This window comes from Cydia pomonella, chromosome 13 (assembly GCF_033807575.1).
Source record: "Cydia pomonella isolate Wapato2018A chromosome 13, ilCydPomo1, whole genome shotgun sequence".
Lineage (NCBI taxonomy): Eukaryota > Metazoa > Arthropoda > Insecta > Lepidoptera > Tortricidae > Cydia > Cydia pomonella.
Genome location: NC_084715.1, coordinates 9,707,902 through 9,725,442, shown reverse-complemented (window position 1 = coordinate 9,725,442; position 17,541 = coordinate 9,707,902). Strand labels below are relative to the sequence as shown.

At 38.9% G+C, this 17,541-nt stretch overlaps 1 protein-coding gene across 2 annotated transcripts in view; it reads right to left on the bottom strand.

Annotated features, from left to right (window-relative positions):
- Positions 1-17,541, bottom strand: part of LOC133524153 (facilitated trehalose transporter Tret1-like) — a 33,283-nt gene that overhangs the window by 2,641 nt on the left and 13,101 nt on the right. For both annotated transcript variants that reach the window (XM_061860017.1, XM_061860016.1), the window contains exons 3-6: positions 12,572-12,707; positions 9,175-9,383; positions 8,639-8,905; positions 659-880 (exon numbers count right to left, since the gene is read on the bottom strand). In XM_061860017.1, the coding sequence (XP_061716001.1) occupies positions 659-880; positions 8,639-8,905; positions 9,175-9,383; positions 12,572-12,707 (834 nt within the window). The remainder of the gene's footprint in view (positions 1-658; positions 881-8,638; positions 8,906-9,174; positions 9,384-12,571; positions 12,708-17,541) is intronic.

Here is a 17,541-nt window from a genome sequence, read left to right as displayed (position 1 = left end):
TCGGTAAAGCAAAATCGCTCGTGCCAATAATGGGGAAGGCAATTGAATTATTTATTTTAAATATTTGATTATTTTTCTAGACATTGCCGAATTTCCTACCAATAAAAAAATGACGCAATATTTTGCACTTCTTTATGCGTCAGTCGCGGTGATTAACTTTTGATTAAACGATGAAAACAAGACACGTTTGTTTGTGCTAGCTTGCAACATCGATAATATCAGCTGATGTCTGCCTGACGCAAAACGTGAGAGTGAATTGATAATCTTAAAGGTCGCGATATGCCTCGATCTCGATACGTAGTAATGTATGATAAATGACAGACGTTTGACTGACTGACGGGCAATTTTTGGAATGTCATTGACATTGACACATGCAGTATTTATTTATTTTTACTGAGCAAGGCATTGGTTCACGTCGCACTTAGGTATTTCTATTAGATACCGACTAATTAAAGATGTAGGTAGGTACGAGTATATTGCGCACTCCGCTCGCTTCGTCTTTTTTGATCAAGCCTTCCCTCTGTAATTTTCCAAAGTGCAAAACTATTAGTTTTGATTTGGTTCACGTGTTTAGTCAGTACACAGTACCATTCATAAAGATGTTTTTGCGCGCGACAACATCATCGCGACAACATGAAAGTCATCTAATTTTACTAACTTGAGGATCGAGCGCACCGCCCGAGTCCCTGACCATGTCCACCGCGTAGAATATGACCACATAGCTGCCGGACAGGATCTGCAGCATGTTGAACAAGTTGATCAGCAGTAGGGGTTTCAGCACCGGCGCGCGCGTTACTGTTGCGAAGAATCGGATGCTGTGCTCTCCCCTGGCCTTTTCCTTCTCCCGAGCCGATATCAGCTCGTGGAGTTCGCGCTGAGCCTGAAAAAAGTAGTTCATTTATAAACTCAACCAAGTTCTTCTAATATAGTGGGTACCTTACTTTAATTAGAACAGAGCATTTGCTATCATTTGATTTTAAAACAAAAGAATAATACTTTTGTTTCGGAATTCACTGGCTTTTTTCTATGGTGGGCCGCTGCGCTAGAGGATAAATAATGGTAAGTAAGTAATAGTACATTACTATAGAGGACGGGAAACGAAGGGTTGCAGGCCAAGTAGATACAGGCGGCCGATATAGACGGCCGAGCGTAGCGAGGTCGATAGGGATACGCGGCCGGCAACCCCGTTTCTCGCCGAGATATGTATAGTGCTTTTCTCAAACTTGCAATGAAATAATAATAAAAAAATAGGATGATGATGATATGGGACATGCGCTCGCATCGACGGCCGGACGCAACTGAGGCGCGCGCAGGCGGCGCGCACGTATTTATGCAGCGGTTGGAGCGAGATGGAAGACAGGGCGTGCTACTCTCGCAAGCGACATTCTCTGCGGTAGTCCTGAATTGCTGTATTTTCTACTACCCACTTCATGCAACCGGCGATTGTGAGCGGGATAGAAGATATGCCATCGCACTCTAGAGAGGTGCGATTTACGTCAAAGGGTAGATTGGATTCTGTAGTTCTAAGATACCTACCTTTCTATTTTTTCGTAGGTTTAGGAATAGTATATAAGACGACGATACGTTTTAATAAATGTTCATTATTTAACTGACTACACCGCTGTTTACACTTGACTCCTCCTACATGGACCCCCATATTTGGTGACCCCGACGTGATGTACAAGTACGCACAGTTCTTTCTGTCAACAACGAGTCATCGCTAGATATTCTCGCCGCCATGGCCGACAAGATGTTAGAGCACGCCGAGCCAGTCACCGTTGCTGCAGTCACACGAGCCACAGATTTTCAAGCCCCGCAAAGCAGCGAAAACACAGAGAGAGAAGTTAGTTTTTTTGAGAAGTTATCCCAGAAGCTCGACAATTTAACACTCGAAATTGCAGCCCTTCGGTCCGGCGGCCGGCAACGCTATCGCCGTCCCTTTCGCTCTCGCAGCCGTTCCCGTTCGAGATCTATGTCGGCGCATGGAACTTCACGCAAGCCCGGTGATCCTGGATGGCTGTGCAGATATCACTTCAGATTCGGAGACAAAGCACGAAGATGTGAATCGCCGTGTAGCAAGAAGACTAGCTCATCGGAAAACTAATGCCTACACCGACTCTGGCGGGCCTCGGTGTACCTCCAGTCAGCAACCGCCTTTGTGTCATCGATCGCAACTCTCGAGAACGTTACCTCGTCGACACTGGCGCCGAAATATCAGTACTATCGTCGCATCACAAGAAGAACCAGTTATCAAGCACCTACAAGCTTTACGCCGCAAACGACACGCCGATTAAGACCTATGGAGAGAAAACAATCACTCTTAACTTGGGGCTACGGCGCGACTACCGTTGGACGTTTATCGTGGCTGCCATCAAGACCTCAATCCTCGGAGCTGATTTCCTTCGGCACTACAAGCTGCTACCTGACCTAGATCAAAAGAAGCTCATCGACAAAACCACTAAACTCCAAGTCAACGCATTAACAGTTCGAAGTACTCAAGAAACCGTCTATTTGATCAGCAGCAATCAAGCCTACTACGAGGTTCTCAAACAGTATCCTAATGTACTACGACCAATGTCTTTGAAAACGCCGGCCAAGCATAACGTGCAGCATTTCATCGAGACTACGGGCCCCCCACTCTTCGCCAGGCCACGCCCACTGCCGCCCGACAAATATGCAGCGGCGAAGGCCGAATTCGAACGCTTGATGGAAATGGGCATCTGTCAACCCTCAAACAGCCCCTGGGCAAGTCCGCTGCACGTTGTCGCAACCCGGACGCACGCCACGCAATGGAGACCTTTCGTGCATAAGGACCTTGCGTCGTGCACTCACGTATTCGTGCGTAATGACACCGTGCGACCCCCGCTCACACCACCATATGATGGCCCGTTCGAAGTCCTCAAACGCTACGACAAGTATTTCAAGATACAAATGCCACAACGAACTACTGTCGTCACTATAGAGCGTCTGAAGCCAGCCTACATCTACAATGAAGACGTCACAAGCGACAGCCAGACTCCTGCATCTAGCCCAGACACTCAGACGTATGTGACGAGATCGGGCAGAGTCACGAAACGTATTCGCTTCGCTTGAGAGGGAGTGCTATGGGACATGCGCTCGCATCGACGGCCGGACGCAACTGAGGCGCGCGCAGGCGGCGCGCACGTATTTATGCAGCGGTTGGAGCGAGATGGAAGACAGGGCGTGCTACTCTCGCAAGCGACATTCTCTGCGGTAGTCCTGAATTGCTGTATTTTCTACTACCCACTTCATGCAACCGGCGATTGTGAGCGGGATAGAAGATATGCCATCGCACTCTAGAGAGGTGCGATTTACGTCAAAGGGTAGATTGGATTCTGTAGTTCTAAGATACCTACCTTTCTATTTTTTCGTAGGTTTAGGAATAGTATATAAGACGACGATACGTTTTAATAAATGTTCATTATTTAACTGACTACACCGCTGTTTACACTTGACTCCTCCTACATGGACCCCCATAATGATGATGATTGTTATTATGACTTTCGGGGTATTGTAAGGGGAACGAAAATTTGATTAGTTTTACACTACGACGCACGCTTTAGGAGATACAGCCCTATAAAGATGACTGAAAAAAAAGAATTTATGGGGCTGTATCTCCTAAACCGTGCGTCGTAGCGCAAAAATAATGATTTTTTTGTTTCCCCTTGAACCCCTGCAAATAATATTTAACAAACACAAAAAAGAAAAAAAAAAAGAAAAAATGAAAAAAAAAAAAACATACCTAATGGCAGAAATTTGCTTATAGGTTTTTTAAGGTTGAATACCAAGACGTGCCCTAATTTGACGTTTAAAAACAAAAGAAGGTTGCCTTACAGGCCTAGGTGTGTAAGGCTGTATGAAATTCCTTTATATATCATCTTCACTCATCGCACCTCATATGTGGTATTTCCGGACCTAAGTTGAAGTAAGTCATTGACGTTGGTTGTCAAATTATGGCACGTCTTGGCATTCAACCATAAAAAACCTATAAGCTAAATTCTGCCATTAAGCTTTTTTTCTTTTTTTTGTCTTTTTTGGTTTTTCTTTTTTGTGTTTGTTAAATATTATTTCTGGGATTCGAAGGGGAACGAAAATTTGATTATTTTTGTGCTACGACGCACGGTTTAGGAGATACAGCCCTACAAAGTTTTTTTTTCAGTCATGCAGAAATCTTTATAGGGCTGTATCTCCTAAACCGTGCGTCGTAGCGCAAAAATAATCAAATTTTCTTTCCCCTTTGAAACTCGACGCACTGAATAACTTATCACATTAGGACATGAAACAGTCATCATCATCATCCTATTTTTTTTATGTTTATTTCATTGCAAGTTTGAGAAAAGCACTATTCAAATCTCGGCGAGAAACGGGGTTGCCGGCCGCGTATCCCTATCCGTTCTCGCTACGCTCGGCCGTCTATATCTACTTGGCCTGCAACCCTTCGTTTCCCGTCCTCTATAGTACATAATGTACTATTATTTATTTGGGTGAATAGGTGGGTGTAGTTAAGAAGCTTAAGTTAATTGATTCATTTTCTGCCAAGAAAATTAACCATGTAAATTGTATTGTTTTGTATTTATTGTACCTAATTGATATATATACCTTATATTATAAGTCTATAGCATACGCTTATACACACGTTCATGCATATAACTTAAATAGAAAATAGAAACTTATTAACTGTCGTAAAACAATGGAATCACTTAATTTTTGACAAATACATTTTTGATTATTTTTTTATTACTATGTACAAATGTTTTGCAATTTACTGATTTCCTGACTCCTTATTGCGTTACGCTCAGTCACGCACACAAGTAAAAAGAAAAATTGGGTGGTGCCTAAATATCATATACTCGTATGTTGGTTGTCAGAACCTGAATAATCATCAAGTTCTTGAGTCACGAGTTAGTTGCCATGCAACATCTTGGCCAAATATCGATACCCTAGTTCACAATCGTACCAAATTACGGAGAAAATTTTGTTGTAATTAGTACCATAATAGCGTACAAACAAAGTTGATATTACAACCAAATTTTTTGCGTAATTAGTACGACCATGAACTAGGGTATCGGTATAAGTTGCTTAAAACATTGGCCATGCTGTTGTCGAAGATGATGCGGTGTGACGAACAAATTCGTTTCAGTGGACGTTTGCTTCGTCGTTTTGTGATAATAAGTATTTTACTCAGGAGTTCGGTCTAGCATTCAATGCTAATCTAAATACTTAGAACTTACCTATTGAAATATTTTTCAGAAAACTGTTAGCTAATTGCATTTGATGAAAATCATAGACGAACAAACTTGATTATGAATTCATTTTACTAGTTATCATATCACTGGTACTGGGGGTATTTGTTTTATATATGTAGCTATTTAATCCATTTATTTCCGATCCTTGGGTACAACGTTGTTTAATTAGTATATATATTTTTTTTTTGTAAACTAGAGAATGTCCCGCAGTTCGGTGTGCCTTTTGGCATAGGCCATCTCCAACATTCTCCACTGAACTCTGTCCTCTGCAACTCTAGACCAGTAAGGTCCCAAGGTCAAGTGGATATCATCTACCCATTTAAACCTATTAGATTAGATTAGACTACGCGTGGGTCGTTGTTTTGTATGGGTTGCTATGACAATTTGTTAATATCGTCCCCTGAAACCTAGAGTAAGCAGGTGAAGTAATCAGAAAAATCGAGTCAAAACATAATAAGTGCTCATATGAGTCATATGAACAGTAAGTGCACTGTTTGTTTAATTGAAATGTTTTGAAACTGATCATATGAGCTAAATTGACTTTGATTCTATGATGTAAATACCTTATAAACAGACGTTAATAGGCACATTTATGCCCAAGTTCTCAAAGATAGGGAACAACAGATCTCTGTGAATCATAAGCACCAGTGATTAAAATACAAGTGCGTTTGTATCAGTATGGTTGCATCAACGTACGTTCGAGAAACGAAACATCAATTGTGATTGTCGCGTTGTTGAGCTCATTACAACCATTTGTACCGGTTGATGGAATCACATGACAAACAATGGAATATTGTGAACGTGCCTGCTCAATTATGCAAGGGACTTTTACACGTGTCCGGAACGCCCGTCTTTCTAATGCATGTGATATTTCAAATGTTTGTGGAGATAATAAGATCGTTTGTTATTTTTCGGGGGATAAGATTCGGTTAATTAATGATTCTAATATCCTGCTACGTATTGTCAACCTTAAGATGTCCGCGCGAAATCGTCTTTTCAGACAAACATACTTAGTCCTCATTTTCCTCTCTGGATATTAAGTTATTAACATTAGGTACGTATCATAGTTTGATTTATATCAACCACAGCTATGCTTCTTTGTTTGATTTTTTTTCGAATTTTTAATTATTATAAGAGTTAAAAAATTATATGGAATTCGTTTACCGCTCCTAAATTTTAAATTAAATCAAAAATCGTAGTCACACGACTCGGGCATGGCCATGGTTAACCTACACCAAATTATGTAAAAATATTTTCCATAATATCAATATCCACAGAGGAGAATGGGGACTACGTTACGTTTGTATGGAGAAGCGGAGAAAACTAACATGAGTTTGGAGTTTATTACGCAAGAATACGGTAAGGAGTAAATAACATCATCGGTCCATAAATTACATCACACAAATTTCATGATTTTTTGAAGCCTCTCCTCCTTCGTCATACCTGGTCACATTTGACAACCCCCTCTCTCCTCGTGTGACGTTACATATTTCACATATTTGGCAATTTTGTTGACAAGAATTTGAATTAAGTATTATTGTTTGGCGAGGAAAAAGTATTAGGTATAGGTACGGTAGAAGGACTAGTGCTCGACGCTGCACTAGTACTCGACATGGGCACTTTATGTCAAAGTGACAAGGATTAAGTTCGAATACAGAAAAATCTTCGTTGTTCAAATTTAACCTATATTTCCATGAAATAAAGTGCCCATGTCGGTGACTAGTGCAGCGTCGAGCACTAGTACTTCTACCTTACCTAGCAAAAATTGTGTGCGTACCTACTGCGTAAATGTAAGGAGCGTTCAATCCATGATTTGTGGGAGATTAGTAAATATCAAATGATTCCATAAAGTTTAGATAAAAACAAATCTTACGGTAAATATAGAAATGAATTGTATTTAGCCAAAAGGTAAATTATAAGTAAATGTAGGTAGGTGCCTACCGCTAAATAAGGGTAACTGTTAAAATAAACGTTAAATGCAAATTACATAAAGTCACCTACATCATGTTGCTAACTGTCATTATTGTAGAGTACAAACCTACTACCTACTGTAGAACCATTGTCTTTGGTCGTTACATGTACAAATGGGTAGGTAGTACATACATACACTTCGCAGTTAAAGGTCGTTCTTTACATCGACCACATCGTTGGCGGGTGCACATGAATATGTTATATTAGTACTGACTAGTGTTGTGCATTAGGTTCTTTCATAGGAGTTAATCATTGTAAAGTTTTTACGTCTTTGTAGATTGCCAGTAAACACCATTTGTGACCTAGATAAACTTAATTTAAATGATTATTTTTGGAATTGTTTTCTTTAGTGGTTCAATAAAGAAAATTGAACTGCTTACTTTTACTTAGGTAGTATTTCTTATTGACTTAATTCCATTTGCCTTACTGTCTAGGTACCTACCTACCTCGACAAAATATAGTAAGGAACGGGTTATTCCCACTAGTTACCACCAAGTTGTTACCAGTGGTAACTACTGGGAATTTTTTCCCACCTTTTACCACTGATAACTACTGGGAAAAAAATCCAACTAGTTACCATCAACTCGGTTTGGTTACAACAACTTGGTGGTAACTAGTGGGAATAACCCGAAGGAACAATTTGTAGGTACCTACAGTGTGAGCCAGTTGGATCAATAAGTACCAAAGATACATTGATTGAGTAAGATGCGTAAAATATAAGACAATTTCTTGCTTCGAATTTGACAGGCAAACGAGGTGGCGCTGTACAGCTCCATACATTTTGCGGTAACTCTGATTGTCAAAAGTTGACGTTTGACAATGCAGTGATCGCAAAACATATGGCGTAGTACACGTTTTTTTCGTAGACTTTACCTCTCTATATATACAATCAATTCTCTTATTCTCTATTAACTAACAAATAACACAACGCTACTCGTATTTACACATAACGATGCAAGTTATGTTAGTATCGTAGTTAGACCATTCTTTTAGATACCTAGAAATAGCATGGCAGTTAAACCATTATTTAAGAACCATCTTGAAAGGCTAAACAAGGCATAGTGGTCCCTTCATTTGAAACCGCAATACCATGAGCAAGTAAATGGCGAATAGATTTCAAGTTACGAGCCAACATAAAGCGGAACAGCGCCGTTTAAAATATTTAGGTAAGGACAATTCAGACAGTCGGTAATACCTACTTATGTTCTGTCAAATGTCTACTCTTAAGAAAAATTGGCACTTCTTCGTAGATTGAAATTACTATAATTGGCTAGCAGAGTGAAAAATAATAGTGATCTCTTGTGTTGGACGCTAAGATGACTATTGAAACAATGAAATATGTTTAGTTGTTAGTTGAGTACCTATTTATTTAGAATGTTATGTTTCCAAAAAGGACTTACAATATCAGGATCACCGCGCAGGCGAGCCATAGCAGCCATGGCATCGTGGAACCGGCCCCGCCTGGCCAGCCATGTAGGACTCTCGGGTGAAAAGCAGAGCGCCACAACTGCTAACCCTGGCAGCACTATTGATAGCAGAGCGACAGACCGCCATGACAGTACCCCGCCCAGGGCGTATACGTAGAGAACGCCCAAGGAGTACGCCACGAATGGCGCTCCGATCAGCAGACCTCGCAGCCGCGGTTCGGCTATCTCGCCTAAGTAAACCTGGTGACAATGAAGACAGTTACCTATATAAGTTTACTTTCGCAGTTTCAAGCTCAGTATGTAATAAGTTCAAAACAAATAAAGTTACCTATGAGGAATGTAAAAAAGATAAGGATTTAATTTGCTAGCTTAGTTTTACAACCTATTCTGCTAACACGAAACGCAATATCAAAGAATTCCCTGTTGAACAGCTGCATTGCCGTTGGGAGTGGACCCTATCCGGCTAGCATTAATGAGAAAATCTGTGGGTATTATAAAGGGAATCTTACCTGTGAAGGCGCTGCCATGACTCCAACAGCAAAGCCACAGAACACTCTCCCAAACAGGAGCATTCCGTTGTGAATAGACGTGCCTATGATGATCCACCCTATGATGAGGGGCAGTGTGCAGCTCTGAAGCGTGCGCTTCCGGCCGATGAACTCCATTATGGGACCGGAGACCATTGAACCAAGGGGCGTGGCGGCGGAGTGAATGCTGGCTGCAAAAAAATGTTATGTTTAGAGAACAAAGGCTTTACAAATATCAATACTTAACTTGAAATTTCAACAAAGCTGGTTCCTTGCATAGCGAAGCGAAATTAGTGACGATATGACAACGCGCCGACTTCAACTTCGATATGTTAAGATGTAGCCTTTTGCTTATGAAAGCATTCACCTCTTTTTACCCGTCGACGGGAAGGGTTAGCAGATTATGTAGGTATGTTTGTGTCTTGTGTTAAACCGAGCTTCAAAACAATTACAACTATACAGCCCATTTGGCGATCTAAAATTCGGGGACTGTTTATGACACACCACCTGCCAGTACCACTGCATGTCCCATCCCTTCCGCTTGACAGCGCGCCATATTTGGAATCGCACCGCTGTTAGCACCCGTCTCGCCCCTTACCTTTAGCTCTTCCGCACAGTTTGGTGACTTGCGCCAGGAACAAAATCGCCAATATTATTTGGCTCTACAGACGGTTTTCTGTGGCTGATGAAGAGTGCAGGAATAAATCTGCGATTGGTTTCCATTGTCATTACAGCTTACTCGTACTTACCTAAGAATACTAATATGTCGTTACGTACTTACTCTATACTATACCTACTTATGTCTTTCAAATCGGTGTACAAGAGAGATAATAATGGATGGGAGCTGGACGATGATGTAGTTTGCCATTGTAGTAAAATAACGCCATGCTTTTACCTTTGTCAACTAATGCCCGGCCATATCCGGAGCGGCAAATGATCGCATCCATCGTTACAAATGAGAACGTGGTCTAGGTAAATGCTACATAGTCACGAGACGACTCGTGTAGTCATAACTTAAATGACAGAATTATCATGTCAAAGAATAATTTTAATTTAATCGTTTAATTATGCGAGCAGTAAATCGTTTGAGCTTCTTTTAAATATATCATAAAATAATCATTCAATATGTTTTTTTTTATAAAATATGCTTTTTTATACGCGTTCGATCTATAGAGTGCCACAAAGGAACAAACATACATACCTACATACATGGACTGATAAACACGTTACCCTCCTTTGCGTCGCGCTGTCGAGTAATAAATATGCATATACACTTACCTATATCTATCCGGTTCAAAGTTCACTGCATGCCATGAGTAGGTATATAGTCTCGTCTATGATTTAGGTGTTTAGGAACTCATAATTTTGTTACTAAGCGTAAAAAATAGTTATAACTAGTGGCTTTGTGAGCTGTAGACCTGGCGATAAGATTCATAAGCTCAAAAAAAATGTTTAAACAAAAAAAATACTTCGGTACTTTGTTCAGTCATTACCACAGCGTACTAACTATGGTTGCCATACGTCCCGTATATACGGGAATGTCTCCGTATGTAACTATCGCGTCCCGTATTTATTCCCGTCCCGTTTTTGTCCCGTATATAAATACCGCTTCAGATTACCTATATAAATGGTCACACAATCATTTATATTTAACCACTTTGTTTCCTCACCTGCGTGAGCTAAAGCTATGTGAACATGTATCCCCCCACCCCTGTAACGCCGTTACTACCCCATTATCCCGTATGTTCCGAATAATTATGGCAACCCTAGTCTTAAGTAGGTATCCTAGTGGCCATGCCAATTTCTACCATTCTGAACATTTCCCAGAAAACGAAACGTTACGACAATAAAGTTCTGGACTTGATCACAAAATTTCACGAGAATCATCGGAACATACGAAAGCAGTTTGTCCGAGTCAAAACGGAACCTCCGATAACGGTTCGATCAAATATTAGCTACAAATCTTCGCCAAACTTCGCATATTCGAAGAGGCGTTCAATTTACGCTAGAGTAACGGTTATACGCGTCTTTTCAGTATTTCACCGTTCTTATGTCATTGAAAAAAGGTGAATGTGTATTCTTGTACCTAACTATGGCTGTAGGAGTACACAAGAATAGTAGAGCAATATAAAAACGATTTCATTCGGGAATAGGTAATTGTTGTTTGCCAATATTTTCCTAAACACTGACGTAATTCGTTAGGTTGATATTTGTTTTTGCAGTATCATCGTGCGATGGCGCGGCGGAGTTCTTTAATAACAGTTATTACTAGCACAGATTTTTTTAGGTATAAGTGCTTAATAGATACAAAACTGTCATCTCATTAAATTAATAATTCGTTTAAGTAGTTTAGCGAACCGCAAGTTAACCTAGCTAGAGCATAATAAGTATTAGACGTTGAGATTTTTGACTTTCCAAAACGTCCCGCTTGGCGCGCTGTTCAAAAACCTATACAAAATGAGACTTAACGCAAACGCGTACGTCACGTTTCGCTATCGACTAAATTTACACTAGGGGCACTGGTATGTCCATGTCCCATAGGAAAATAATAGGAAAAATGTTTCCTTCTTAGACGCTAGTTCGCTTTGTACCTAATGCATAATGATGCATACATGAATGTTTTGAAAGATGTCAATACTTTTATTTATACCACATCGCCTCAGCTTGATCTGAAACGTGCCTCATGCTTATGCCTCAGAGCGAGCAGCTTCAAACTGAGGCTGTTTGCCTCAAGGCGAGGCTGCTCAGCCGGAAGCCTGAGGCTGCTCTAATGGATACGCGGCTATATTATATATGAAAGTGGTTCGGTTTGGCCCATTTCGGCCGCAGGTTTGCGCTTTATTGTATGACATGTGTATTGTATGACGCTTGCGTTTTATTGTAAGTGTGTGGCTTTAGGGCCACTTAGTAAAGTAGGTAGGTAATAATTTGGACCATGTAACTACACGACTACAACCCGAGCAACCCGGCTATTATCCGTGGTAATCTGCGGTCACGGCTACCGCCAGTGTTTACATACTTATCTAATATACAGCATATACATTTTATATGAGTAGTCGCTGATATTGTCGAACATAAAGCTTGACAGTCTATAATATGTACACTTCTACAGGGCTAGGGCCGTCCAGCGCTATCTAATTCAGCTATTATGCACTATTGTATGCATTTTAGTGCACGGCTGTACGGTTAGTAGCAGTAGTAGAGAAGCGGGTAATACAATTTTGATCGTCTACGCATCGCTACGTAAATCTACGCATTTTTACTCCCTTAACCGTAGTTGTCTTTAGATCAGTTTCAACATCTCGCCCGCCTAAAAAATCTGCTTTCGACTGTAACGTCTGTAAAATTATAGGGTTATAGCTTCCATATTGATGCTTACCGATCCACGATCCCATATCTTCGTCTATCCTCATGTTGGAGGTTTCGTTCCTGAGCTGCGGGAGCGCGACGGCGGAGAAGCCGATTGGATGTCCCGCCCCCGCGGCCAGTATTAAAACCGCGCACGTTACGAGGCACTGCAACAAAAAAAAAACCTTTAACTTTCGGCCCGATTCGAACCTGTAATATGTCAGTGTCAAAAGTGACGTTTTTGTTTGAAGAAACGTAAAATTAAGGTTCAAAATCGGGCCGAGTGGCTCTGTGCTGTGAGCTGTTAGATATCGCGAATTGCGAATCCGCAGGGCTCCGCCGTTTTTAAAATAATCCAAAAACTGAATCGACAAATATGCATGTAATTACAGCGAGGGCAAAAACCCGACGCGAAAGTTTTTATCGGGATGAAATTTTACATTTCCAAAATGGAAACTTCTTTTATTGCTAACTTTTCCAACATTTTGGAAACTTTACTACTTATAGAAACATACTAACCTATTTTTTTAAGCTACAGGCGGATTGCATAAGAATAAGATAACGAATTTACTTAAAATTAGGTAGGTAAGTACCTAAAATAAACATACCTAAACACAAAATGTGTTATATTTTTTGTCGCTTTCTCATTCATAAACTTGCTTAGCTGGTTTAGTGGTTATTAAAAGTTGCCATGATCCATGATTGAATATTACGACACGTTTTGCAATAGGTACGAGTATGTAGTATGTAACTACCTACACCTATGCTCGAGCTGGCAAAATATTTGACGAAAAGTAAATTTGACCACTATTCATGAACTTTGGTTACTACTTACGGTACGGTGACTGCTTATCATCGGGCCGGCCGTATGCTTGTTTGCCTCCGACGTGGTATAAAAAACTTATTTTGTGGTTTTTATTTTTACAACAAGCGCAGAAAGACAACTATAGCGAAATGTATGACCAAAATTTAAGTGACTAACGCTTCTTAAAAACAAAAAAAAACTGCCTTGATTATTCTTATTCTACATTACAAAAAAAAATGCAAATTACAAGTCGTGAGTAATTGTATTGCAGAATAAAGGACAACTTATAGATACACTAATACCTACATATAGCTGTAATTAGACTCGGCTCGCATGTAGGTACTCGTCATATGTCTGTTAGCGAGACACGAGGAAGCAATCTAGTTAATTGGGATCAAATGGTGTTTGCCAACTGAGACGTCCGCCGTGTGTGCTTAGCCATAGCCATTAACACGGGTTAAGACATCAGGTGTATCGTTTAAAACTGATGATTTGATGAAAGAAGTGTGAAGACACACAATCAAAGAGCGTCTTGCATATTATTGCATGTAACATGGCTGTATCTACGTAACAATCTCACCGTACATATTCGTATTATGTCATGTCATGTGACTTCATGACATATCCTCGTATTCGTCTTTATTTTGGACATATCGTAGATAGGATATTTTGCTGAAAGAAGACTTTATTTTATTTTTAAAAGTAAGTAATATTGCATTCAAAGAATTTCTAAAAAAATTTTTGCAATTGCTTACTTTATCTGGTAATTAAACCGAATCTTGAGATTTAAATCAAAAAATTTACTCTATTCATTTCTTTTGCGATATCATATTTCTGAGATGACTAATTTTTTATGCATTCTTTCGATTGGCATCATAAAAATACAGGTTGTTTTTTTTCACAATTGAGTCGGTTCGATTTCAAGACAAAGTAACTTTTTTTTTTTTAATCTTTGAATGCAGAATTACTCAGTTTTGAAAATAAAATAAAGTCTCCTTTTAGCAAAATATCCTGTCTTTTATTTAAGGTACTTTCTCTTGATGTCCTATAGTCTTGGGACGCCCTATATAGTGCAGGGTCTATAAAGAAGTGGGCGGCAAAACCGCGGTTTGCAAGGTTGTTTGTGTTTGTGGTTCTTCTAGCTTCCCGAAAATGAACGTGGCCTGAGTGGCTATTCATGAAGTGTATTTTGGACGTACAAAATATAGTTATATATTCCCTGCTAAATTCGTCACCCAACTAGCAAAAATATGTCATATAAAGGTTTATAAGGAAAAAAAAGTTATCCTAATACAAGTCACATAAACGTTTATAAGAGTGGAATTGGGCCCATTTTATAAGTAAGTAAACCTTATGATTACCATATTGTAGCTTTATTATTTGCTATTTTTTCTTATACTAGACATATAAAGGCTAGCAATAAGTATGATTCCCATATAACTGCCAATTTTAATTCCTTTATATGTTCAAAGTCCTTATAGTTGAATTTTATAAACCTTGCTTAAGTAGAATTAACTTATAATTGTTATATGAACTCCATTCGTAAGAAGCATGTTTTTATAACCGCTATGAAAGAATCGCTTTAAATGACTTAAAACTTAAAAACGTCGCAGCAATCCTACAACAAGAATAATTGCGCAAGTGTTTCTAATAAATGACATATTTTTTGATTCATCAACCATTTTGAAAAGGGTAAGTCTATTTCTATAATTCTAACTTTGATTCTGTCTCTTTAATATTTGAAACTAAGTGGCAACTCGTTTTAGTGAGGAAATGGGGTATGGTTTTCAATTCATTTTCAACGCCCCCATTAATTGACAATGTTTTGTGGTGAAAAAAAGTTTGAATCATTTTTCATTCCTTTGTTATTGCCTCAATAAGTCTTCAAGAAATTAACAAAACCTCTATAAGGTGTTTACAAGGGAAAAACGTTTAAAGTGGTTATGTTGCGAGCTAAGCGTTCTCCATCTTGATACATATTAGGGTTCAGTAATGACTAAATAAAACTCTTTTATCCTAGATCTGCCGAACGAACTACTATGGTTATTTTCATTGATGTGGACCGATTTCTAAGAAGAGAAGATTTATTTTTCGTTCATACTGCAAATTGGCTGTCATATTCCGAATTTTCACTAAAATGTTCCGAACTTTGAAAGCCGTCAACCGAACTCTCTAAGTTAATATTTTGTACGGAACCAATTGCACTTTCGGATGTATTGTCCTTGACAAAAGAAGTGTTGTTGACATAAGTAGAAGTCGTAGTTTTACTAATATCATTATTCATTTGGTCGTACATCCTTTTCACTTTCCTCTTGTAACTACCACTTTTTTTGAACTTTTTCCATTCATCCAAATTCATCTTTTATAATTTTATGTAAGCAAACTTAATTCGTGTAATGGCTGTCTTTGTCATATAAACAAAAGTTTTATGACAATAATAAGGACTACACGCTTATAATTACTATATACCTGACTAACCAAGACTTGAACTCTTTTGAAAGTCATATAAATGACATGTATTCCATTGCTGTATAGTCGTTTACTTTCTGACCTCTATAAGATAGAATGCTTTATAACGATCCTGTGTATTTCCTTTATAAGATAAAAAGCCTCCGTGATAGCCTTTATGTGTCTTTTAATAGTATTTGGCTAAAAGCCCGTATAATTAGCCATTATAAGATAATTAATATTTTTAGTCTTATAGTGGCCATATAATTTGGTGTTATTGACGATTACCGAACCCAATTATAAAGGTTGTAACCTTATAAGTAAAGGTTTTATTGTAGTCATATAATTTAGGTTTGTAAACGTTTACCTGACCTTATTATAAAGTCTGTAGCCGTATTAGCTTAATCCTCTTGTAAAAAGCTTTTATACGGTATGTTGACATAAACGATGCCTTTAAATGACGTTTATAAGAGTTTTCGCCATATAAGCCTTTGGTTATAAGGTTATTTTGCTAGTTGGGCATTGACCTTACAAATGCCGAATGCTTATTAAGTAAGTACATTGTTTGTAAACAATAACAACAAGTTCATTAGTCACAATTTGTTACAATTAAGCGTAACGGCCAACTAGAATTAAAATAGTACATTACGATACAAGTGCGAAAAATAGGAAATTCGAAACGAGTGGCGATAAATTAAAACACGACCGAAGGGAGTGTTTTAAATCGACACGAGTTGCGAATTACCTATTCGCACATGTATCGTACAACGTTTTACAGTAGGTACTTATGGCCCTTTAAATGTTCGACACAGTAACGTAATATGCTACTTCTCGCACTAGTGCTATAAAGTAGCCCCATATGTACTGTAATGGAATTTAAAAGATGAGGCAAGGCAAGATGGTCCAAGGTCAGATGGTAGTCGCTTTCGTAAAACCAAGTATCTAACTGACTACGCCATTTTTTGGGATTAGTTGCCAAGCGAACTCCACAGGCTCCTAAGAACCATGGCAAAAAGGAAGACGATGATAAGATTTCATATCAGATTCCGCCACTGGCAAAATTTCCGGTGAAGTTTCGTGTGTTTTTTACCTTTATTTATATAAATAACAGTCGAATCTTTTAAAGAAGTCTTTTCATCGTAATTTATTCTACCGATGAAACATAAATTGGCCTGTATTACCTATCTAATATTTCTATGAGTTTAAATGAATATTGATTTCTTGATTGAAGAAGGTGCAAGTAGGCACTTAGTTATGGTTGTTTGTAACAATTGAGATGATTGGTACAAGTAGCCGGCACGAAGTGAAACGTAGATTTTAATAATTTGTTCCATCTCATATAATAAGCCTGCACTGGGCATCACACATATGTACATGTATATAATACGGGCTATCATAGTATAAATTGAGAATTACTGAGACGGTACTAAACTCAAGAGTTTAAAAACATATAAACAACTGTAGACATACCCAAAAGTTAAGGGACAAAACTTTAATGTTCTCATTTAACCCCTTATCCACATAAAAGGGTACCTACTTACTCCTGTTATTTGGATAAGTAAGTATGATAAAATGATCACCTACGTGCCCACAAGCTGCTAACAGGAGCTGTTTTGATGAACACACAAGTTTGACCCACGATCACATCGTAATACGTGGTTAATTCCGCGCTCTACTATAGCTGTCCAATCACATTGTACCTATAAATCTCAGCTGGTCAGGGGGCCCTACCGCGAAAACAGAAATTC